The sequence below is a fragment of the Sarcophilus harrisii genome, chromosome 1, assembly GCF_902635505.1.
Source record: "Sarcophilus harrisii chromosome 1, mSarHar1.11, whole genome shotgun sequence".
Classification (NCBI taxonomy): Eukaryota; Metazoa; Chordata; class Mammalia; order Dasyuromorphia; family Dasyuridae; genus Sarcophilus; species Sarcophilus harrisii.
In genome coordinates, this window is record NC_045426.1 from 353,675,220 (window position 1) to 353,703,103 (window position 27,884).

A 27,884-nucleotide genomic window follows, 5' to 3' on the forward strand; every position below is an offset into this window, starting at 1 on the left:
AGTAGTTTGGAACTATGCTCAAAAAGTTATCAAACTGTGCATACCCTTTGATCCAGCAGTGTTACTACTGGGATTATATCCCAAAGAGATTATATAGAAGGGAAAGGGACCTGTATGTGCACGAATGTTTGTGGCAGCCCTTTTTGTAGTGGCTAGAAACTGGAAACTGAATGGATGTCCATCAGTTGGAGAATGGCTGAATAAATTGTGGTATATGAAAATTATGGAATATTACTGTTCTGTAAGAAATGACCAACAGGATGATTTCAGAAAGGCCTGGAGAGACTTACACGAACTGATGCTGAGTGAAATGAGCAGGACCAGGAGATCATTATATACTTCAACAACAATACTATATGATGACCAGTTCTGATGGACCAGGCCATCCTCAGCAACGAGATCAACCAAATCATTTCTAATGGAGCAGTAATGAACTGAACTAGCTATACCCAGAAAAAGAACTCTGGGAGATGACTAAAAACCATTACATTGAATTCCCAATCCCTATATTTATGCACACATGCATTTTTGATTTCCTTCACAAGCTAATTGTACAATAATTCAGAGTCTGATTCTTTTTGTACAGCAAAATAATGTTTTGGTCATGTATACTTATTGTGTATCTAAGGTTATATTTTAATATATTTAACATCTACTGGTCATCCTGCCATCTAGGGGAGGGGGTGGGGGGGGGGGTAAGAGGTGAAAAATTGGAACAAGAGGTTTGGCAATTGTTAATGCTGTAAAGTTACCCATGTATATATCCTGTAAATAAAAGGCTATTCAATAAAATAAATAAATAAATAAATAAAATAAAAAAAAAAAGAAACTTCTTAATTGTGTGATCCTTGACAAGTCATTTAACCTCTTTACCTCAAATATATCATCTATAAAATGACCATAAAAATTGTGAGGATCAAATGAAACCATATTTGCAAACTTCTGTGCAAATCTTATAGAGCTATATAATAATGTCATTATGATAATTATTATATCATTACTGTTATTATTATTAATAACGAATTATTATTATTATATTATAATACCTATTATTATAAATGAATATGAAATTCCAAATACCTAAAACAGTAATAATGTGTATACAAATTATAAAAGGAGGTTTTAGCTATTTCCAAAAGGCTCACAAGGCTTATTATAAGTTTCATTCTCAATTTGGAAAGCCTAAAAAGAGCAACTTAAAGCAGTTTTAATTTTTTTTTAATGTAAGAGTTTCTTTTAATTTATCAACAAAGAAAATAAAAGCTACACCAAATAGAGTTAATTCTCAGTTAATTTAAAAGGTATAAGGCTATAGAATCTAAATAAGCATATAAACTAAAAGTCATTTAGAACTATAGAACATTAAAACTGAAAGGAATTATGAAACCAATTATTTCTACATCCTACATGTTACACAAATAACATGAAATTCAAAGAAATAATGACTTATCCTAGGTCATCAAGATTAGGAATTAAACCCAGAACTTCTGATTCAAGCTCCGTGGTTTTTTTCTTCTTTGTAATCTCAGTACTTAGTATAAGACAGGCACATAGTAAACACTTAATAAATATTTAAAGATTGTTAATTCACAATAAAAGATTACTGTATTGAATGCAACTCTGGATTTCCATAACATTTTAAAACACAGATAAAATATAAATATAACCTATAGATTTAGATACACTTTCAATTCAGCCCATTCTATTAGAAATAAGGTGTTTCTACTGCATGTATATCAAGTCATAGACCATAAAATGAAATGTTGGAATGAGTTGGCCACTTGTCAATTACTATGTAAATCATATTTTTAACTGCTATCTTAATTACCAAATTTTTATCTGGAATATAGAAACTTTTCTCTCCTTTTTTAACAATCAGAAACAAACTAAATTTATCATTATATATTATCTACAACATCTCTTCAGTTTCTAAAGCTGAAATGTCAAATCATTTACATAAAAAAGTCAACTTTACCTTGTTTAATCTGTCCTTGAACAACATTACTGGAAGTTGGAGGGGAACCCTTCACTTTGGAAAAGTCTGGGGTGCTTGGCCTAGGTGGCCTTTAAAAAAAACATATATATGATAGTTAAATTTTATGGTAGTAAACAAATTAAATTAAATATTTATGTCATAAAAAATAAACATATAGAATATTTTCACATTTACTATAATAAAAATTTAAATATAGTCAGCATGAATCAAATGTTGACAAAAATGCAAATTTGGCATAAGGAACATTTGCTTTGTCTGTAAGCTTAAAATCTAGTTAAAATAGCCTATAATACTGTCAATGATTATATAATGTCCACAGAGAAGAAATATTTAAAAATTCTTAAAGCCCTACCATCCAAAAACATGGCTCTATTAAGAGAGCAGTTGGTAGTATTTCTCAATCAGTTTAAACAACAACAGGGAAATAAAGAAGGGGGTGGTGAGAAAGAGAGACAGAGAGTGAGACACAGGTAGAAGCAGATACACTGTGGTATAACAGACAGAGAATTGGGTTCGAGCCGTATCTATTACACATAAAGCCTGTGTAACTCTGGGCAAGTCACTCTACCTCTCAAGTGTTTGAGGCAACTCTATAAGGCTAAAATTTGCCAGCCTGCAGTGGTAGGAAATTCATGAAAACACAGGCAAACCTTCAGCCTTCAAACTAGTAAAATGAAAATTTTAGATTAGCTTGCAAAGAACAAAAGAAGGATTTGAGAAATTGGGGTTTTCTTTCATATCTACATGAAAATATGTAACTACATGACATTGATTGAGCTTCACTGCATAGAAAAAGCTTTTTTCCCCAAAAGAGCTTTTAGTACTCCTTAATAAATTCCTAATTATTGCATTAAGCACCTTACATGCACTTTACATGAAAATCTAAAGCAAATCACTGAATAGGAAAAGATATACAATAAGAGCAATCATGCTAACTAGATTTAGCATCTTGAATTTTAGTGGAAACATTTAGCAAGCAGGAATTCCATAGTATTAAATCAAGAGCTGACCTTAAAAAGTCATTATTAATAAAATCTACGGATAAAATCTATTCTCTTCCATATCAAAAAGCTTGTTGCTAACTATTTTAGTTGGTACAATTTTCTTCCATTTGTTCTTACAACTTGAGAAAAACAATACTGTATCAAGAACATAACTAAAAGATTTCTTCATATATACGTCTCTGAATAGCATAGAAAACAAGTTCTAATCAGAGGCAAAATGGATTTTGTTTTGAAAAAAAGCACAAATGAAATTGGAACAAATGAAATTAAATCAGTCAATCATTGTCACACCTGACAGGGCCCTTCTTCATATGATCACCAATAAAAGTTGCATTGGTCATACTCATTAAGGTGTTTGCCAAAGATATAATAGACAGAAGGTGCTGAGTGGTAACAGCCCGGGATACTCCATAGGTTCCTTTTCCTACTCCATCTGTGGTTGAGAGTTTTCTTTCCCCTTCTGGTTTTCCACAGGATGGCTTACATATAGGCTGGTTATGACCAGGAAGCATCAATGACATGTGGCCTCCTCTTGACAGAAGACCAAAGGAGACTGTACAGTGGGGTTTAAGCATTCCAAGGCGGTCAAGACAAACTTCATCTAGAACTTCATTCAAACCCCAGGCATGAAGACAGGACATAAACAACTTGGCAGTATCCATTGTTAGGTTATACTCTAATAAAGTCAATGGCTTAGATTTGCTAGATCGATACTCTGGGTCACTTTCTTCTCTCTTCTGCCTCAGTATCTCCTCGTCCTCATCTTCATCATCAAGAAGATGCTCCTTTATGTTCTCTTTGATTGTTTCTTTGACTTGCTGGAAGAGTACGGCAGCTCTTTTGCCAGTCAGGAAAGAGCCCCCTTTGTCAGCACTGCCTGATGCTTTATGCAAACTCTCTGGGGAAATAAGGGCAGTATTCGGCCTAGAGGCTTCTTCAGTCAGTAGCTGAATAATCAAAGCTTCCACATCAAAGAAGAGCACATGTATGTCCGGATCTGTTAGGTTAGTCTTTATTGCTTGAACCATTAGAGAATTATGAGAATACTTAGGTAAATTTCCCTGCAATAAAAAGTTTAAAAAGATAGTTATAATTAAAGCATCTTTTCATGTCATTAATATATCAAATCAAACAAATAGTAAAAACAAGAAATTTGAAAGTGCATTAAACTAGCTTATTTAGAAAATTCTAACTATACACCAACTTCCTCAATATTTGGTTACTGAAATATTACAAATATAGATTTGGTAGAAATAGAAAATGCTATGCGCTAACATAACACAAAGAAATTCCCAATTCCTATGAAGCTACCAAGAATCAAATTCTTCAGGAAGTCACACACACACACACACACACACACACACTGCTATCTCAAAATTTCTCACAGCATTCATGTAACTAGAGGAAATAATTTATTTCTATCTTACATATAGAGAAAGAAGAGAAAGTATACTATAATTGTTCACACTACAAATCAATCAAGATTATCTGAATTTCATTCTTCTAATAAGCCAAATCAGTATTGAAAAAGAAATAATTTCTAGAATTTTAATTAATTTACCAAGAGAAACAACCCAAACTTAATCTTTATTAATAATTAGTTTCAGAAGTCAAGAAGAGATAAACCCAAGATTATTTTGGCCTATAATTAATCATTATGCATGCATATTGTGTGCACATAGAGATGTTCAGGAATTTATATCACCATCTGACATACCTATTAAAGACACATGAGGAATACAAATAATTGCTGAATTACAGACAAATAATGTATGCATACACAGAACAGTATATATAGGTCACAACTAAAGATCTGTATCAACTTGTTAATAAGCTAATTTTAGGTCAGGCAGGATGGCATATGCCAATAATCCCTGTTATGAAGGAGACTATGAGGCCATCAGACTGCCTAAGGAGGGACCAGCTCATATAGAAAATGGATTAAGTCAAAGTATCAGTACATCAGGACTGTGAAGTCCTGTGATGTGAACTTATAATTTCAACCCAGGCAAGATGACCCAACCCAGTCAGTCAGTCAAGTCACTCATATAATCACAAATGAACAAATGAATATTAAACAGTTGAGCAAATAAATGAAGATAAATATAACAAGCTGTTCTTAACATTAGCTAGACAAAAACAATAACTGTCAACAAAATTGAAAAGAAAAATCTTATCTGCAAGTTGCAAGAGTTTTTTTTTTTTTTTCTCCCTATATTCAAAATTCTTTTCAGGATAAAAGAATAAAAAAGCATCTATATTGTTAGAGTATTTATTTATAATAAAAAAAAATCAAGAAATTTTCCCTAAAAATCACTGACAAACCATAAATAACTCAGAAAGTGAAGGTTTATGGACAAAACAGTTAAAAACATAGGTAGACACCTTCGGAATTGTTTGTTCTAGTTGCCCTGCTACAATCCCCCATTTCATTCATCTCAGCTGTTCTGGATTTGCCAATAATTTCTTTAACAGGTCTACCTCTCCTCTCTAGATAGTACCCAAGAGACCCATCCATGTGCCAGGATACCTGAAAAGTTGCCTGAAGTCTTAAGATCTTGATATGTGCATATGATCATCTAAGACTCCTTTTATTTAAATTCCTGAGGGCTGCTAATCATATAACTATGATACAAGCTATACTTAGAATTAGAGAGGGAAAAACAAACCTAAAAACTAGAGAGAGAAAAAAAGAAACAAGAGTGGGGATAAAAAAGAAGGAGTAACTGAGGGATAAAAAGGATCAAAAAAAGATACTAGGGAAGAGGAGCAGAATCCAATTAAAAAAGAAATCATATCCATATGCTCACTCTATTTAAACATTGGTTACATATTAGAAAATAGTAGTCACACTACTAAAATAAATACCTTTATTTATGAAAACTTTGAGGTCAACAATACTAAGGCAAGTTCTTTAAGAAATAGGATACTACTATTTCTATTACAAAATGAGAAATAATAAAATTAAAGACAAATACTTTACTATGTATTTCCAGCCCCGCCCTGAATCTTATCCCTCAACATTACCTTAAAATATCAGAAAGCTAATTAGGAATTGTATAACATTTGAAGGAGGGCAAAACAAAGGTTTTGCATGTACCAAATTATGTTTTTAAGACAAAAGCCAAGACTGATCTACAAGGACTTAAGGATCATAGACTTAGATCTGGAATGAACCTCAAAAGCCATTTAATTTAACTCTTCATTTCACAGATGAGGAAATTGCAGCCCAAAAAAGTTCAGATTTCTTACCAAAGGTGACAAAGTTTTTAAGTGATAAAGAGAGGACTGAACACAAGTCTTCTAATTCCAAAGTCAGTCCTTATTTTTCTGTGTCCACTACCTTGAAAAATATCTTTATGTTGTAAATGCCTTCTCTGGCATTCCAATGCTATCAAAATATATTTATGATATAAGCAATTCAGAATTAATTTTGTGACCAGAAAGGACATGAGCATAGTGTAGCCCCACATAAAGGACAGAAAAACCTTTATATATTATAGTGGTTGGTAATCTTGTCTGAATTTTAAAAAATTCTCCTCCTAAAAAGTACAGTATGGCATGCATTCATCTTATAAAATTTGGTATATTCAAATTAATTTTTAAGAATTTTTAAAATCCTTGGATACCAAAAAATAAAATCAGGCCTAGGAATAACAGGTATGAGAAAATAAAAAAAATTAATCACAATGAAGTATAAATTAATTCCAAAGAGGCATTTGTATAAGAAGTTTAATTCCATTTATCAGTGGATAAAAATAAACAGAATTTCCTTGGTCTGATTTGAAGAATACTGTGCTGAGAGTAAACCACACATGGTAAATATCTGATCCCAGACAATACCTAAAAACAAGAAATGCAGTTGTGTGTGCTGTCTTTATGAGGCAGGAGAATTTTAGCTGGCTGATAATAGGATTCTAAATACCTATGCTGATGATCATTAAAGTGTGCATGTATGTGTATATACACACACACATATATATACACACAACACATTATATATAAACTACTTGTATAAATGTGTACATAAGCATAGATGTATATTTATTAAATGTTATATATGTGTGTCTATGTTCAATAATTCTATACTCTTTAATACCTCAAATAATCTAAACTCCCAATTACTACTGAAAAAAGCTTTTTAAATTGTCCAACTGCTAAAAGGAAGATGGGGTGACAAGGATAGATAGACATGTGTACATATTGTTAATCGATCATTTTTCAATCAAGTCCATCTGTTTGTGACCTCATTTGGGATCTTCTTGACAAAGAAACTGGAGCGGTTTCCAATTTCCTTCCCCAAGTCATTTAACAATGAGGAACTGAGACAAACAGGGTTAAATGACTTGCCCAGCCTCACACAGTAGTAACAGCTTGAAGCCAGATTTGAATTCAGGAGGATGAAACTTCCTGATTCCACTACCACTCTATTTACAATACTACCTATATGAAGTATATATCTGTACTTCTCTTTACCTCTTTTCTTTTACCCAGAGTGAGATTGAGAGCTCTAGTTCAGCTCTAACATCAACTTTCCAACAAAGACAGAAATTTCTTTAACCATATCAGTTACAGAGAATCATCTAGTCTCTCTTTAAGCATATCTAGTAACATAAAACTCAGTAAACTCAGTATCTTACAAAACACACAATTTTATTCCATATTTGGATATCTCTAATTGCTTTAAAAGTTATTCATTACATTCTGAAACAAAGTCTGATTCTCTTGCTTGATTCTTACTTTACTTTTTTTTGGCTACACAGAATAAGATTATTTCTTTTTTGAAGGCTTAGAACAAAATCTAGCCGTAATACAGTGCACCCTTATTAAAAGAGGTAGCATAGTATTAAACGGAAGAACATCAAAGATAGAACTAAAAAACCAGAGATGATGATGATGATGATTTACATAACATTTCCTATGTGCAAAGCATTGCACTGGCAGAAGACCATCCAGTATAGTATGTTCATATCAAAGAAGGCACTGCACTCTTTAAGCAAAGCAGAATTGTAGTAGCTCAAAAAAAAAATAATGGGAAAGACAAATATTTAGAGACATCTCCACTCAAAATATTCGTGTAGACTATTTGTTCTTGACCTGTGGTACAACCTTCCAAACTTGTTTGATTAGCCATAGTCAGACATCTACTTGGGATATGTCGACCCTGACATCATGATTTCATTTGGTTCTCTTCTTCAAGAAGAAAGACCAATACAAAAATCAACCATGTACAAGCCATATTAAGCATTTTATTTTATTATTTTTTTTAATAGTAACTTTTTATTGAGAGAACCCATGCAAGGGTAATTTTTTTACACTTGCACTTACTTGCACTCACTTCTGTTCCGATTTTTCCCTCCCACCCTCCACCCCCTCCCCTAGATGACAAGCAGTCCTATATATGTTGAATATGTCATAGTATATCCTAGATACAATGTATGTGTGGCATTTTATTAATATTATCTCATTTGATCTTCATAATAACTCTGTGATGCAGGTATAATATTATTCTTATTTTATAGATGAGGAAACTGAAGCAGAAGTTAAGTGACAGCCTAAGATCATACTTGAACCTACCATCTGTGTGACCTTGGACAAGTCGTTAGTCATTCAACCTCCCCAGGCTTAAGTATGGTTATCTGAAAAATCTAGAAAAAAATATTCAAACTACTCATGCATTATAATATAGCAAATAAAACTGCTGGACTTTGAACCCAGGAATTACTGGGTTCAAATCCTACTTCTCACTTTAACTAGCTATGTGTCTTCAGATAAATCTCACAATCTTTCTGTGCCTTAGTTTCTTTTTTGTAAAATTGCTATGATAATACCACATTATGTTTTGAGACTCAAATGTGGTAAACAAAATACTTTATAAATCTTAAGGCACTATATGTATTAGCTGTTATTATTAGCCATCACATAGATTTTACATACTATTTAATAAACCACAAAATCCCATATAAATGCAAGCTCTACATTTTTTACATTTTATTCTCACTGCTCCACTGGTTGTTTTTGATACAATATTCTCCTTCCTACTTCCAAACTTTTGAATAGGCTTTTACCTGGAATGTACTCCCTTTCTTATGCTCTCTCTCAATCCCCAAACTATACTTAATGATCCCCCTCTTGGAATATTACCTTCTTTCAAGGTTTCAGATGGAGATTGGGTCAGACTATGACAGACACAGATTGTGAAGGAGACAGATTGAAGAAGATAATAAGGTCTTTGGACTCTATTCTTGTCCATCCTAGTGGTGACTATCCTGCTGAGGCCAAGGACCTTCCAGAGGAACTCCAGAAAGCTAGCTCAAACATTACAAAGAGGCATTTGTACTTAGGCATACATACATCATGTTTCTGAATCTTATGAATTCACTGAAGACATTTTGCATCTCCCAAAATTGCCCAGATTTATTTATCAATACAGAAATTGCATAATTTTAATAAAGACACTAGAAACTTGCTTTTGTCCCTACCACTAGGGTATTTGTACTGAGTTTGTTTGTGAATAATCAATTGATTAATAAACAATTTATAAAATATTTACTAGGTATCAGGAAATAAGGACTGGGCACACACAAAAGCAAAGTAAAACAATCCCAGAAAACAACACAATCATGGATACATGCATATAAAACATACACAAAATATACTTTTCATAGGGATAACACAGTACTAGTTGAGAGTGCGAAAGAGGGTGAAGGGACTTAGGAAAAGGTCAATGTAAAAAGTAACAAATGAACTGTATCTTGAAAGAAACTAAAGATTACAAGAGGTTTCAGTAAAGAGGGACTGCACTGCAGATCAGAGTCAGTCAATGCAAAGGCACAGTGATGGGCCTCATGCATGAAACAGATCAATGTGATTGGATCAAAGAATGTGGAGTGGGAATAATGTTTAAGAAAATTATAAGGTAAAGAGGCCAAGTTATGAAAAAAGATTAGGGACAAAATTTTAAGGATTATCTTTAAATACCATATATACTTTTGCAAGAAACAGGAAATTTAAAAATCTATTGATTATAATCACAGACCCACAAATACACACACACACACACACACACACACACACACACACACAAAATATGCATCCTAAAGAAGGCTTTTGGAATAGGTGTAACAATATTTAACATTAATACTGAAATTAGATATGTTATAACTATAAATTTTCTATGTGGGAAAGTATAAATGTACTAATTAGTGCTATATGCTAATTAGTACTATAAAATGAAACAAAAAATATGGAATTACTAAATTGTTTATTCTGCTAAGAGAAAAAGACAAAAGAGATTTGCCATACATGTTGAAGGGAGTAAGTGAAAATTATATTTTAATTAAAAGTTATAAAAAATAAAAGGATTATAATTTAAAAGTATTATTCTTCAAGCATGTATTATCTTTATCCATACCCTCAGAAGTAATTTTATGATGCATAATACAACAAAACATAATGCCATAAAAAGCATAGTTACAACATAGTCTACAGAAGGACAAAATGTTGGCTGGCTAAAAATGCAGTTGAGTCACCTTTTTAAAAAATGGTTCACTATTACATGAATCGAAAGATCCTATTCCCCGAAATATAATCACACACAAACAAAAGCTAACAAAACTCACTGCCCCAAGAGAACAGTTATTAAATCTGTCATTTCTCATTCTTTCCACCCCACCAAACACCAATGTTACAAATGTGTTCTACTGTTCTTTAAAATTTACTAAATAGCTAGTAAACAAGATAGTAATAATGGTGGCAATTTGATTGTTTTGCTATTTTTTCCATATTGCTGCCTTAAAACTTTTAGGTACAATTCAATTGTTAGAATCACAGCTTTTATGGACAGAATTTAAACATCACAAAATTCTGGTTAGTATTTTGTTGTTGTTCAAGCAATGGTAAAATATTTGCTTGTTAAGAGATCTACCTTAAAAAAAGGATAATCTTTGCCAATTAGCATTATAACATCAACAAATCTCTAAGCTATGATGACATATATTTGTAATGGGCTTTTTTTTTTTTTTTTTTTTTTTTGGCCTTCTCAATGGGTAGAGGAAGGTGATGGGAAGAAGAGAATTTGGAACTAAAAATAAAATAAAAATTTAAATTTTAGAAAAAAAAAATTTCTATGCTAAAGCACTAACAAATTCAATAGAAGCAATAAAATGAAAAACTTTTATGAATCAACTATGAAACTATAATTTAAAGACTAAGAAATCAAGTAAGAAACATGAGTATAAGTATGTAATCTATCTATATATGTTTATAAATATATATTTTATGATTAATATTTGAAATAAGGAAAAATATACCCAAAATAAAATATTTTAATGGGCACAATCTTATTTTGTAAAGCAATTACTGATATATATATAAAAATAATATTCATTGAGGATTGTTCTTAATTTTCTAAGTAAAGATCATTGAATTAATTTTTACCATATGTCTTTTTAAATATGGGAAATAAAAACAAAAATATTTTCACTAATAGCATATAGAAAAATACTTGTCAAAAAGATCCTACTTTCCTGGACAAGATATGCAATATTAAATTTGAAGAGTATAGTCATTAAGATAACTTGGCATCTTCATAAACTATTTTAGAGATTATGAAATTGTAATTATACACCTAAGTGAAGTACACATTCTCTCATAATCCAAAGGAATTTCCATAATATTCTATCTGAATATTAATGGCTATAAATCAAGAACAAGATTATCAACAAAGTGTACAACAGTAAAATGGGCATAGATATTTGGTGCCCTCTGCTGTTCTATTAATGTTATTAAGAGTCACTAAGAATTACATTTTAAAATGAATTGAATTCTTTTCTATAAATGAACCTCAACTGGAACTGGATATCTTTTAATTCTCAAGACAAAACAGAGACAAGGTTTAAGCAGAAGGTTATCAAATAGGCATAATCTAATCATTCCAGTGGTCATTTCATTTACTCTTTGGCTTTCATTAAGGGAAGCAGTTTTCAAAAGAAGTCACTTCATGGCAGAGCATGGAGGCTTGTGGAGGCACCCTGAATAAGGTAGTGTTAGGCTCAAGTCTTTCCTGTGACAGTGATTATCTGGACAGTGACTATCAGGAATGTCAGCAAGTCACTTGGCCCCTTGGGGCCCAAAATAATTCTCTGAGACAGTAAGTTTCAGAGACAATTTATCAAGCTGCAACGGTGGAATGGAATACTAGGAATTTCCAACACAGAACCATATACTCTTCTACAAAAGAAAAGTATTGTCACTTGATGAATTAAAGAGTATTTTAAAAGGAATGCCTTTTGTAGGCCACTTTTTTCATTTATGTCTTAAATATGAAAAAATGACTTGGATAAATATTTAGCAGCTTATATATAATGCTCTTTCAATTCAATTGATATATGCAGAGTGGAAAAAATAATTTATTAAGGTTGTGCCTGAGTAACATGAACACATCAATTTATTACAAGAATTTGGTAAGGTCTTTTTACAAGATTGACTTTTTGAATCTGAATTTGACCTAATTTAATTTTAATTTTAATTTATAAATAATTAAGTAGGGAGAAACCACTGATAAGATAAAGAAAGTGCCTGACCTCAGGGAACTTACATTCCACTAGTGGGATTATAATATGTATTCATAGAAAAATATGAGGTAATTGGAAGATGGAAAAGGAATCCCTGATTAATAGCAAAAAGAAAGATTTGGTGTAAAAGAAAAACTTATTTGAGTCTTGAAGGAAGCTAAGATTCTAAAATGTAAAGTTAAGCATTTTTTATGTTCCAAGACAGCCAGTATAAAGACAAAGTAAAGGACAATGGAACATCAAGTTTGGAAAGACATTGATAGAATACAGTAGCTATGAAGAAAAGCAAAAGAGTAAAGTGAAAAAATTCTGAAAAAGATGACTGAAGCTAGAGAGTAGAGAGTGTCCAATTAAATGCTGGAGTTTGGATTGTATTTGAGAGGCAACTGGAAAATGATAAAATCATAGTTCCTTCATTTCCTTACAGTTTATATTTAAACTACAGTTTTTTATTACTACCTTTATACACACACACACACACACACAGATATATATATATATATATATATATATATATATATATACACAGGCAATGTATATATATCAATATTTTAATATCATTGCATATTGTACAAAGAACAAATTCATCGTGTGAGATTGGAATTGAAGGGAGAAATTAGGACTGGGTATAAACAGGGACATGGTATAACTAATTTAGCATAGTGGAAAGAACACTGGATTTGTGATGAAACACTGGATTCAATTACAAGCTCTGCCACTTGTTCCAAGTGCTCTTAAACAAGATCCTTGACCTCTCTAGGACCCAATTTTGTCACCTATTAAATGATTAAATGATTTCTGAGGTTCTTATGAACTTGTGTGTGCCATTAGGCAAGTAGCTTAGCCATTAGAATTCTCAATCTACCTCAAATTGATGTTTTGAAAGTACTGTGAATTCTAGGAAGAATTATGAATTTTCTTGAAAGTATGGGCAGCATGCAGAACTGATAGGCTCAACCTTAATATAGGATTTTATGTTTATGTGAAGAACTTACTTCCATTGATGAATGGAGACAGTATGTATGAACAGTAAGCCTTCAGAAATTTCTTATCAATTCCAGATTTTTACCCACTTCTTCCTTATCCACATGCCAAAAGGAAAGTGATTTTCGACAGTAAAAATTTAGCTTATAGAGAGAGAAATGCACACTTTATTCTGACAATTGGTCAAAATAAACCCCTTAATTATGACAGAATTTCCTACTATTTCTAATCAAGTAAAGTAGTAAAACTACAAACAAATAAGGTGATCATGTTATAGAAAAAGACAAATCAAATTTCCAGGAATTCACAGAATCATAAATCTAGAACGAAAAATAACTTCAGAAACTATATAGGTTAAACTCCTAATTTTACAAATGAGGAAATTAAGGCTAAAAGAGATTCAATGAATTGCTTCTGGTCACATGGTTTTTAAACATGAAAAATAGGACATGAATCAAGCCTTTTCATTGCAAAACCAGTTTTATTGCAGAAGGTCCCTTTCTGGTGACTTCCCACTCCTTTCACAAGTCCCAACCCCAGGTTTTAGAAACACATTTTTTCCCTGACTTTTTACTAACAGTACTAAACAATTTCCAGATTGTCAAGGCCCTGTCCAAATTGAGTAAGGAATGTCTTACTACACAATTGCATCACTTAATAGCAGCAGTCAAATCCATGCTGTCAAATATCCATCTTCTCTTTTGCTCCTTCTCCATATATGTTTTAGTCAAAACTCCTACCCACTGAAAGTATGGGCAGCATGCAGAACTGATAGGCTCAACCTTAATATAGGATTTTATGTTTATGTGAAGAACTTATTTCCATTGATGAATGAATAAAGTAAACAGTAAGCCTTCAGAAATTTCTTATCAATTCCAGATTTTTACCCTTCCTTATCCACATGCCAAAAGGAAAGTAATTTTTAGGACAGCAAAGATGCTTATAGAGAAAAAAATGAAAAAGAAGAATAAAGGAAAAAAGCAAGGAAAAACGTAAATATAAATTTCTTGTTCTTAAATATTGCTATAAAACTTCTCTGATTGGGTTTGGGGAGAGTATTCCTTATAGGCATGGTTGAATTATTTAAGTTAAAAAAATGTCAGAACCTCAAGTCCCACCCAACTTGGCACTAAATCATATACTAAGCCTTTGGTTAAAAAAAGAAAAAAAAAAAACTTTTAAACAGAGAATTTATATTTATTATTAATATTGTATATCTTAAAAAGAATATACTAAAAGAATTATTTAATTCTTTTTAATTTTTGAGCTTGGACAACAAACAGTTTAGAAGGAAAAAAAAGGATGACCCCTCTTCACTATATAATAATGCTTTAATTTTTTAGTAAATTAGAAGAGATAAGAGGCAAACTCAATATTTGGTCACAGATCTTAACAGAACATCAATATATCCTTAATCAAACTGCTGAGAAATGATTTTAAGTTTCCACATAAAAATGAGAAATAAACCCTGGTGAAATTTGGTGACTGAAAAAGCTAGGGCTCCAGTTAACACTTCACTTCTCTCAGGAGATTGTAATTTGATTTATGTGAGACAAAAAAAAAGAAATTTTTCTTACACTAATTCTGAGGTATTTTACATTTTTACCTAAGAATAGTATATGTCTAATGATGTATTTTCAGGAGAGAATAAAACTTTTTAAATTAACATGATAATAAAAGAAAATTGCCATTTTCCTCAGATTCATTATGATGTACCTGAAATTTAAAGACTTTAAAAAATTTTTTTAAATCAATTAGATACTATCCATTTATTGCATGGTTTCAGATCATAAATTTGACAGTTAAGTATACTACATAAAAGAAAATGAGAGAAAAATGTGCCAAAAATTTAAAAATAATGTCTCACATATACTTACTATTGTTTTTTAAATGTATGAAAGCATTGCTATGATTAATAAAGTAGAACTCTATTTAAAAGCATTACTTAATTTCTAAGAGCTTTCTGACATCATCTATTTTAAAAATCAGTTCTTATACTACAACTACCATCTTATATATGTCCATGAAATTTTTAATTATGTAGAATGGTCCTGGTTTGAGAAAAAGGTTGGGAACAATTTGCCTTTCTAGACATTTCTTCAATTCTGTGACTTGATCTCAGTTGTTGTCAAATAGCAAAGCTTTGGTTATTTGGAACCTTTAAAAAATGCCCTTTATAAAATGGATTGTATATCTGAATTGTTGGATTACATGGAATATTAATTGAACATTTTCTTTAAGATTTCATCATTGTTATAAATATCAATTTATTTTAAGCATAGCTAGACATGTAAAAGACTTTATACAAGTTATATGGCATATTTTGTTACAGCTTTTAAAGAAAGATTAAAATAGCAGTGCTTACAGTTGTGTGCATAATCTCCAGAGGTCTGAGCTCCATAATTTGGGAGATACCAGATATAGAACATGGTTTCAGTTCCCTGACAATTATCAACATTTTGGATGGAATCTTACTGCCATGCTCTAATTTCTTTTCTTCTTTAATTTATTCTAACATAAAAGGAATTAAATTAAGTTGATAAAATTGCTAGTTCTCATAGCCACTATTGTTATTACTTAGCATTTTATGATTTAGAAAACTGGGACCAATAATTAAATGATAATATATCTTCAAGATCTCTCAATGTTCCTTACTGTTTTCAGGTAGTAAAGTTGATGAAAACTATCTTCACGTGACTCAGGCACCCCAAGACTTCCAATTTTAGCCTTCTTCCTAGGCTATTTTAGAAATAGATATTGAAACTATAAACAACTTAGTGAACCACTAAGAAGTTTTGTACCTCAAGACAACAGTAGTTTATGTGCCTTTCCATGTTCAAATATGTATTCTCAGCTACTAAGTCTTCCCCGATTTTGTTTGCCCCAGAAAACAGGGTTCTCTCTTTCTCCTCAAATTTAGTATTTAGAATATTTTGTTTAGATTCCTATTATACTCCATTACATTCCAACTTGGAGTATTCACAGTTGCTTATATGTAATTTTCTCCCAAGTCAAAAAAAATTAAAAATCTTCCCATCATCCAAGCACTGTACTAATTAAAAAACAAAACAAAACAGCCCACATCTCAGGAAGTTCATATTGTAATGGGGGGAGATAATATGTAAACAACTACATATAGCACTAGCTATGCTTAAAACATCATGACTAATATTTATAACAATGACTAAATCATAAAGAAAAAGTTAAATTAATATTCCGTAATGTCCAACAATTCAGATATACAATCCATTTCATAAAGGACATAAAAGACATGTACCTAGAAAATGGAAGGTAATCTGAGAAGGAACGCTATTAGGAACTTCACAGGGTAGAGGAGGTAAAGAAGACTGAGAAAAGCTTCCTACAGAAGTAGGATTTGAGCTGAGCTTTGAAGGAAATCTGAGAAACTAAGAGGCAGAGGGGAAGGGGTAGAGTATTCCAAGTGACAAGGAAAGACAAAAATATTGAGGTGGAGGAGAGACTGCTACATTTGAGAAACTGTTGGATTTAGTATGCATGGAGGAGATAAAGAATGAGAAGACTAGAAAGATAGGAAGTAGTCATGCTATGGAGAGAACTGAATGCCAAATAAAAAGTGTACATATTTGACCATAAAAAAAAATGGAGTTTTTGGGATTCCATGAGAAGTGAAATGACAGTCACATCAACACGTTAAAAAAAAAAAAAAAATTCAACTTTTTGCAGTTGAGAGGGCAACAGATTGAAGTGAAAAGAGGCCCATGGTAGGAAGACTAGTTAGACGGCAATTACAATAATGTAAGGCAAGGGACAATAAGGACCTGAATTAATAGACTATTCTATTTAAGAGCATGGACTATTTTTCTATCTGCAGCAAATAGTACAATGATTTCACAATGTATCTGAATAATTTAGGAATTGGTTCTAGGAAACTTGAACCTGTATTTAAACAGATTAATAATGTACAGCACAATATGTTTTGTGCATACTACTTTCATATATACTTACTATAGTTCTGGAATATAAGATAGTTACTCTCACCAAAAAACATCAAGAAGTTAGTTCACCTGAAAAAATCCAGTTTGTGAAGAGGGGCCAAGGAGACACACACCTCCTCTGTTTTTAGCTTCCCCTTCCCCAACAAAACAAAAAATTCCTTTTTCTGGAAAATCAGAATTCTCAATTAAAATAACTTGTATGTTGCAATGTGACTTAATTTTAACAAAGAGAAGGCAGATAGAAAGTTTTTACTACTAGGTAATACCTGACTCCTTAAATAGCTTTTTCTACACTAATCATAAAAACAAACCTACTGACCTTTTAGAATATAACTCCTTCATTTTTCCAGTCTAATGAGGCAATAAAGTGAGATATATAAGGCAATGATAAGACATCCTGATGATTTTCTAATTTCATCGTTTTTTTTTCTTGATTTGAGTAACAATAAAGGATACTTATATCATGAAAAACTCTAGACATTGTATGGTCCTCCTCATATGATTTCAGTATCTGACTTATATTCTCCTATTTACCTTAGATCCTGCCATCATCCTTAATGTCTCCAAAGTCCTAATTACTTATTTGTAGAGGGCTGAAACTCTTGAATCGATGCACTGAGGTCAGGACAGCTGAACACTTGAGGCTAACTATCAATTGGACAATACTCTATGGGCATATGCTTGGGAAATGGCCTTTCCCACTATCCTGTGCTGGCTCAATGATTGGTGTATACAGAGGATTATAGGAGGGACTAGGGAGTGGAGTAAGACTAGCTAGAGTCACTTTGGCGGTAGACGAGGGAGAAGGAAGTTCAGGAGATTCAGCTTCCATCCAATTTAATCCTACCTCTAAAGACCAAGAATAAAGACTAAGGACTTTTGCTTATCCTGCTCCAGCTGATTCTAAGGTATACTGGGTACGAGTGCTGTTGTCACACTTATTCTTCTAATATATTGGTATTATAAGACACTAAGCTATATTGGGGATACAAAAATCAAAAGCAGATCCTATCCCTAAGGAGGTCACATTATAAAGTTATAAAACACACACAAATACATGAATAAAAAAATAATTTCAAGAGGATAAGAGCTCTAATAACTCAGATCAGGAAAAACCTCCTTAGAGGTGATACCTGAGCTGAAACATGAAGGAAATTAAAGTTAATAAAAAGCAAAAATGCCTTAAAAAGCCTTACACAATGATAAAGAGAGAACATTTACAGTGACAAATTTATAAAACAGCAAGGTCAATTTGGCTACAACATAGAAAAGTGTGAAAAGAAGTAATGAGAAGTAAGTCTGGAAAAATAGATTGGAAACAGTTTGTAAAGAATTTTAAATTCCAAATCCTTCAATTTGTATTTTTTTCTCTCAGAGCCAATAGGGAGCTAAGGATAATAAAAGGTACAATGTTCCAAAGGCATATTACAAAAGGAAATAAAAACAAGGACAAAATTTTAAAATTGCACAACCTAAGATATTAATAAATCTAAATGAATTCCAAATATGTTTTAAGGATATACAGCAGTATTTTTTTTTATTTTAATAGCTTTTTATTTACAAGATATATGCATGAGTAATTTTACAGCATTAACAATTGCCCAACCTTTTGTTCCAATTTTTCCCCTCCTTCCCCCCGCCCCCTCCCTTAGATGGCAGTATGTATACAACAGTATTTAAATAGGTTTTTTTGTCATATACAAGAGAAGCACTGTAACATGATGGTCATATGTTCTTCTAGAAAATACTAATTTGATGCTTGGGAGTTTTAAAGGGCTTTTTTTTTTTTTTTTAACCAATTCCTATCCTCAGGCAAATTTAGAGATCCTTATACTGATACCTTCAATTCTGCATCCCTTTAAAGGGCCAGTTTCAATCATGATAGTGGCAAAAAAAATTTTTTTTCTCACTGATGGGTTCTAGGGTTGCTTTATTTCTGCTGCAGTCTCCATGCTCAGGTTTGTGCTCAATCAACACCAGAAACTTTTCCAATACAAGATCTTATCCCTGTCATTCCTCTTTCCCCTTCTTTTATCTGCCTATCCCACAATTCATCAGCATATCTCTTATTTCCTCTCTTTATCCAGGAAATAAAACCAATTTTAGCAGACCCATTTTAATGTGTTTCAAAACACTGAAATTCTGGTCCCTCTTTTTTTCTTCTGATATAACTTGTCTTGCAGAATGTCAGTCCAGATTAACCAGATAGCTTTCTTGATTAATTTTTTTGGACAAGCAAGCATAGTTAGAATCACAAATCTGACTTTAGAATTTAGAATCTTTAAACTCAAATGGAACCAAAAAACTGCTCAGTAATTCTTTATTCATCTAAGTTGATGCCTTATTGCATTCTCCAGAACATCTGTCCCAAATCTTTTAAATTCTCAAATTCCTCATCATAATTTTTTGTCCACTCCTCTCTGTAGGTATTATATATTCTTACTTTACTAAAAAAGATAACCTTTAGATAATTATATCTTCTTATTTTACTGAAAAAGATCAAGATCATCAGACATTAATTGTCACAGCTCCCAAAAAGGTCTCTTGTTATTACCACCTATTCACTTATAACTTTAATTTCATTCTCTCCTACCACCTGCAGGACAATTGTACCTGCAGTACAATTAGGTCCTCTCTTTCCTACAAAAAAATTCAAATCTGCCCCTCCACCAAAAAGAAAAAAACTAATTCCTTAAACACAGATATACCCTCCAAAATAACTTTTATTCTTCCATTTACCTTCAAGATTGTTTAAACAAAAGTTTTATTGGTGCTCCTTTTTTGCACCACTATTAACTAATGACCTCTACCTCTCTTTGAATCCTTTGTCATGACAAATAAGCACATTCAAGCAAACCAAATAAACATGTCATCCATGTTATGCAAATATATACTTTATTGGGCATTATCTCTCTGCTGAGATGCAGGAGGTATGGTTTACCAGTTCATAATTTCACAGGACACTCTTACAAATGAGTTCTGAAGTCTTTAAATACCTTTTATCTTTACATTAGTATTGTCATCACAGAAATTGTTCTAGTCCTGCTTATTTCACTCAGTATCAGTTTGTACAAGTATTCTCAAGTTTCTCTACATTTTTTAATATGTATCATACTATATTCCATTCATAAAAGTTTGCTCAGCCATTATCCCAGTCATTAATGATCAACTTTCTTTCTAAGTTATTAACTGACTTAATCACTCTATGCCTCAGCTTCTTCTGTAATAATAACAGCTAAAATTTATATAGCACCTGCTATATGCTAGACAGTGTGCTAAGAAATTTTTGCTAATATTGTCTCAACTGATCTTCACAGCAATCCAGTGAAGTGCTATTATTATCCTAATTTTACAGTTGAGGAAACTAAGGCAACCAGAGGTTGTGTATTTTGCTCAAGGTCACCCAACTAATAAATGTCTTAGGCTGGATTTGAACTCAGGCCTTTATGACTCCAAGTCTAGTGCTTTAATCACTGCCACTAAGCTACTTAAAAGTATACAAAATGATATAAAAATGCTGCAAAATGGGAATAATGGCACTAATCTCAAGGATTATATGAAGATAAAATAAAATAATTTATGTAAATATCTATGTAGATTAAACCACTACATATTCAAATATCAGTTATTAATATTGCTCTATGTCTCTCTTCCTATATGTTTCTCTCTCTCTCTCTCTCTGTATGTGTATATGTCTTTCTCTCCCTCTCTTCTCTCTCTTTCTGTGTGTCTCTGTGTATGTCTCTCTCTTTCTGTGTATCTCTGTGTATGTCTTTCTATCTCTCTCTCTCTCTCTCTCCTCTCCTCCCCCACCCCGCTCTCTTTCCTTTTCCTGCTCTCTGTATGTGTCTCCATCCCCATTCCCCCACATACCCCTATAAAGTTGTTGAGAATGGGGGGTTGGGGGGAGAAACACTTTCTTTACTTCAAAGCTCCATTGGTATGATTCTTCAAAAATATTTTCTCCTAAAAACAAATATTTTTTAAGTGATGACTTTTCAGGCAGTGTAAGGATCTACTTAGCTCACAGTACTGATGAAGGATTTAACATGTACAACAGTACTATTTTATACTACCTTGTTTTTCATCTGAATACTCAAGAGCTTATATAAAATGAGAGCTAAACCCAGAGACCTATAAGCCTAATAAAAAACCCCTTTGAAACACACCTATCAAGTGTTTTCTAACCTTTCCTTGAAGACAACAAGTGAGAGCAAATACACTATCTCTCAAGGTTATCCATCACCTCTAAATGAGATAGTTCTAAATGTCAAAATCTTCCTTTTGATAACTCTAGCTTATTTGTTCCTAGTACTGCATTAGGATCCATGAAGGAAAAGGTCTAATTCCTCTTTCATGTAATCATCCATCAAATTCTTAAAAACACTTATAATGTCCCCCACATATCACTAAATATTCCCATTTCCAATAAACATTCTTCACATTATATGATCTTTAGGCCTTACCCAATCCTGATTGCTCTGCTTAGGACAATATCTTGCTTTTAAAATGTTTTTCTTTAAAAGTACTACCTAGAATTGAACACAATAATCAAGATACAGTTTGACTGGGGAAGAAAACAGTGATAGATTCACTTTTGTAACTCAAGACATTTATCCAATACTCTGGTGGATCAATGATCATTCCTATAGAACACAAGCTCCTTAAAAATGGAGTTTTTCATTTTTCTTTGTATTTCCACAGCCTAGAATATGTTACATGCCTAACAACATATGTGTTAAATTAAAAAAAAGTGCTGATGCTCATTCCAATAATGAAACTAAAACCCCTTTTATTGTAATCCATACTGTGTGACTTATACTGTGTGATTATGTCCTCTCATAAATAGACTACAGGGCAACCTACGGTGATATTTTTTTGTGTGTGTACATTATTTGTTCCTTTATTTAAAGCATTTTTTCCCACTCTAAATCCCCCAAGTGTTTCTGAGTTGTCCTGGCAACTGGATTCCAATTCAGATTTGGCATTTTTGTGGACTCATAAATAGCTCCTATTGGAGAAACCCAGCAAGATGTAGGTTGAAGTTCATCAGTAGCATCATCAATTTTAGCCATAGGGTTTTCCAACCCTATGCTAATTTGCAAATTTGCAAAGCCGGTCTCTGCTGTTTTCTAAACACATTGTATTTCCAGAAAAAGATACTGAATTTCTTCTAGGAAGGACCACAGAAGTACCAAGAATCTCAACAATCTGGAAGTGGCTCCAGACAGGGTCTTGTAAGTCTTTATTCTTGAGAATAAAGATTTCTGTATCTCTCTAGTTCTGTCTTAGACTCTAGATATGAGATTTTCATTTTGGAGAATTCAGCTTCCAGTTCTTGAAATTGATGCTCCATTTGTTTTTTTCTACTATCACTTAATTCCTCTAAGTAATCTTTTTTTTTTTTTTTTTTTTTTTTTTTTTTTGCTCCTTGTGACTAAGAATAGTAAGATGTTATTTAGTTGTTCTTTAGTCTCCAGTTCATCTTGTTCTTGATTGTGTTCTACTTCAGGCATTTCTAAATGATGTTTAACATTAATTACTTCTTCCAATTGCTTTTAATTCCTTTCCAACTCGACACATTTCTTTTGCAGATTTTAAATAAATCTTCTTGAAGACTTCTATTCATTGATTCCAACTGTATACATATTTTTAGATGCTGTTTCCAAGAATTGTGAAAGGTCTTCAATCTGTTTCTTATATTGTAACCTATTCATTTGTCTATCCACATCAGAATGTGTTTGCTTCAGTTTATTCTAGGAAACAACATCTTATACATCTTCTCTGAATTTCTCTGTTGTTATTTTCAATAGGTTTTAAATCTGTATTCTTGAGAATAATGCTTTCTCTATATTTCTAGTCCAGCTTTAAGACTTTTAATGTTTGGTGCACTTAGAAGAAGTGTAAGAACAGATTGACTTTTTCTATTTCTTCTTCAATCTCTTGCCTTGCTTGTGCTTTAATCTTTGGTCTATACTGTTCTACTTGACTGCATTCTAGTTTATACATTTCTAAATAATGCTTATGATCCAGTATGACATAACTCTTTTGCAAGCTTTTCACAGACTATAATTCTTCTTGAAGACTTCTACTCATTGATTCTAAATGTGTATTTTTTTTAATATATTACATCCAATTATTATGTAAGCTCTTCAATCTGTTTCTCATAGCTGGCTTAGTCCTAAAAGGACTTATACTAGAGCTAGTGATACTGCACACTCTCAAAAATCACTGCAAACATTCCCTCACTCTACATACTTACTTCACAGTAAGATCATTATTCACTGTCTTTCATATGAAAAGCTATCCCTAGAGAACTTCTCTGGGAAACTAATTATGATCATGATCAGAAAATTCTTCAAAGACTTTTATCAATGGAAATATTTTCGCCAGGAGAGTATATACTAAACCATTGTATTTCTTAAGATATAATTTACCTTAACTTTACCTTAGCTAAAACAATTCATCTCTTATGTGCCAAGCCCTAATAGGATATAAGTCTCAGAGTTTCACTTGATGTGGTAATTAGACAGCAAACACACACCCTTTTGCCAGACCTATGCTAGAAGCATTTCTTTCTTTGTGAAGAAGAGCCTTCATAAAGCCAGAGACACTTTCATGTTGCAGAAAGTCAATGAAGTAGGATTTCAATGAAATATTTCAAATATTTATGAATGATATGAATTTTTCTGAGCCTGCCTAGGATTCATACCACCAAAGTATTTCTATAGGAAAATTAATTTTATATATTAAAAATATTATCTAAAAATATACTTAGCATACTTTTTGTATGCTAAAGTTTATAGAATGTCCTCCAACCTCTGTTTCTAACACCCAATGCCAAAATTATCCCCTTAACCTAGAATTTTTCCAAGACAAGCTTCTCACACCCCGGAACTATCTACATCTATCTAACCCCATTTTCCCATTAATGAATTCCTCCAGGCCATCTGATTTCATTCCCCTCCTGGTCCTACTATTAATACAAGGATTTGACCACTGTGACCTCTCACATATGCTTCCTATCCTGCCCTTTCTTGCTTTTTTTTGATGTGACTCCTCCCATTTATAAGGTGAGCCCCATGAGGGCATAGAGTCTCTCATAAATTGTATTTTTGTATCCTCAGTGCTTACCACATTATTTATACATTTAATAATTATTTAATAAAAACATTTCTTGCAATGTCATCAGAAAGACTCATCCAAGAAGAAAAAGGTATCAGTGTTGTGCAATCATTTCAGTCATGTCCAATTCTTCATGACCCCAATTGGGATTTTGTTAGCAAATATATAGAAATAGTTTGCAAATTCCTTCTCCAGCTCATTTTACAAAGAAGGAACTGAGGCAAACAGGTTTAAGTAACTCATTCAGGTCACACAGTTATTATTAAGTGTCTGTGGTCAGATTTGAACTCTCAAAGATGAGCATTCCTGACTCCAAATCTAGAACTACTGTGCTATCTAAGTTTGCAACAAACAATGGTAATTTCATTTTTTTAAAAATTCATTATCTTCTGATTAAAAAAGCAAAACAAAAAATAAAAAATATTGTGGCAAGTAGATTGTTTGCTTTTGTATATAAAACAGTTATCTATATCTGTAGAGATTAACAATATTACTTATATAAATATTATTAACCAATGGCTGAGAATTCTATTTTATTGAGTATAAATTAAATTATTAACGATATATAAAATGAATATAAATCTCTAATGATATCCCTAATTTTATATTAGAAAACCCTGTATTTTGAAAAGAAGCCCTACCACAGTGGTGGACTTTTGATCATATTTTTCAGATTAGAAATTCTGTTCTTATTTTTTGTACATTTTTTCTCCTAGATCTGAAAACTATTATCATCCAAAGTATGGTTCATTTTTACAATTTCTCTCAGAAAGACCCATAATCCAAACATAAGCAAACAGTGAACAAAATCCCTAATGGTTCCGTCAGCATACATTTTTCATAAAGTGATTATCCCTTTGCAGTCTCAGCTTCTTAAGCCTTTTTTCCCCTCCTATAATTGTTTTCCTGGTAGGCTAGGCAACAATTACCACTGTTACACAGGACTGAGTATGTTCACAAGCAATATATTTTACAATACATAAGTGTAGTGTCTCTGATATCTGGTGCTTTTATCACTAATTGCACTATAAAGTGTGCTATTAAAACTGGGACAAACAAGACTGTAAAAATCACATAATGGACTGTGACCACTTATAAAAGACTTTTGTACATGTTACTGTACAATTTATTTTTTTAAAGTTTCTAGTTTTATACTGATTTTTCTATATTTTTTGTTTCCAGAGAATAACCTGAAGAATGTTGTTTATATTTAAAAATAAAAATCATATGTCTTTCAACAAAATACATCAAAGTTAAATATCAGAGAAAACTTTAAATGTTATATGTCCAAATCTATTACTTAATAATAATGATTTACAAACTATGTTACATATAAATCAGGGTTCCCCAAATAAGCATCTCTGGGGCTTTTGTCAAAGAAAAAATGGTCATGACAGTCAAGTTTAAATTATGGTTTCTTCTATACTCCCTAGGGGATTAGGGAAAAAGGAAAGAAAAATGATGCAGAAAAGGTTTTAAACTTTAAGATCCAAAATTATATAAAAGTTATATTTCAGGAAAACAGAATAGGCAATGAAACCTTATTAACAATTACCACTGAAAATCCAAAAATTACCTATGTCTCAAATAAAGTTAACTCAATTTTTCCTGTGCTAAATTTTTACTTTGTAAATTATAAGCCTTTTTATTCGTTTCACTGTTCACATTTCTTGCTTCAGAGGATAAGTAGCACATGGGGAAAAAATGATATAAATTCAAATCAGTTATTTTTGCTACATACTAACAGCACTGGTAAAAGGTTAAGAGAGGTGGAGATTTTAACTATTGACTCAAATGAAGTCTGGGGATTATCTCTAGATTTCAATTATCCATGCTATCCTTGTCCTTCATTCCCAGAGAGACAGTTACATAGCAATTCTTGATAGGAAACATTAAAAAGGGCCACAGAGCATTTCTTGCAAAGTGAACAGTGACTAAAACCTATAGAACAAAAGAATATTTATAAAATTAATGAAATATAATGTGATTTATACTTTTATCTTGATTATAGATGCTATATTAAGAAAATATTGCTTGAGATTGGGTCCTTTATTATGGAATGTAACATGTAAAATTCAAATAGACTTGGAGAAATGCAAGCATTTTCATATATTCTTAGAATTAATGACCTTAATGAAAGCAAAATGTCAAATTTAAAACAAATGATTAGTAATTTATGAATTTGCCAAATGACATTCTCTCCTGAGGATAAATTAATCTGGATCTAAATTAACCAAAATATGTTAAAGTAAAAAATGCCATCTATTCTAAAATGCTACTACTGATATTAAAAAATCAGATGCCTTAAAAGATTTAGAACCTACTTTTTGAATAATTGAAATATAAGATTCACAACCATTTTTGAAATATTCCTAAAGGAAAGTATATGTAGAATATGTAATTTAAGATAAAACACAGAAAATGACTTACCTTCACTACACTTTTCTTCACAAAATTTGACAAATGCTAAAAATTATACTATTAAATTATTAATATATTACTAATTTGAGAACTAAGTAATTCACACAATGATAGAAAAAACTTACTTTGTCGGAAGCTTCAGAAGCCAAGAGGTTAGTGGCAAGAGTCTGTAACTTATGATGAGCCATATTTTTTAAAGCAGCAAGACTACGTCTTGTCATAGCCTGTTTTAAATTAATAGCTGGATGACTAAGAGAATCAACTGCAGCAGGAACTGCTTCATCACAAGCATTCAAAATCTCAACTGCAGTAATCCCCATCACACAACGATCCAGTGCACCTTTAAAAAAAAAAAAAGAAAAATGGAACATTTTAAGTATATATTATATCAAAATATAGATTGCTTTACTTAAAATGCTATATACTATATAAAAATTTTTAATTTGCAACAGGTCCATCCCAAATGTTGGTCCCAAATATTATCCTGGACTTCCTGCCTCCATCAACTCTTTACTCCAATGTTTAAAACAATGGCATTACTGTCCTTAGGCATCTTCCCTACTACCTTCCTGTAAAGCCCTTGTGGGACATTTCATTCCACTTGAGACATGACAAAAAATTCTAAGCTAATACCAAATTTCTCCATGATTACCAAGGAAATTTACTTCAATAATTCTGTTTAGAGAATGATATTTGGTGTTGAGGCTCCTGTCTGTCAACCTCCTCCAAACAAACAAACAAGAAATAGTCCTTGGCCTCAATAAACATTATACTCTAGTTACTTAAACTTCTCATAAACTAA

General features: G+C 32.0%; 1 protein-coding gene across 6 annotated transcripts in view; it reads right to left on the reverse strand.

Annotated features, from left to right (window-relative positions):
• The window catches only part of WDR7 (WD repeat domain 7), a 506,900-nt gene that overhangs the window by 401,465 nt on the left and 77,551 nt on the right, over window positions 1–27,884 (reverse strand). For all 6 annotated transcript variants that reach the window (XR_004230845.1, XR_004230846.1, XR_004230847.1 and 3 more), the window contains exons 14-16: window positions 27,208–27,422; window positions 3,292–4,061; window positions 1,976–2,064 (exon numbers count right to left, since the gene is read on the reverse strand). Coding sequence is in view for 3 of the 6 variants with exons in the window: in XM_031945925.1 (XP_031801785.1) it covers window positions 1,976–2,064; window positions 3,292–4,061; window positions 27,208–27,422 (1,074 nt within the window). In the remaining 3 variants the exon portion in view is untranslated. The remainder of the gene's footprint in view (window positions 1–1,975; window positions 2,065–3,291; window positions 4,062–27,207; window positions 27,423–27,884) is intronic.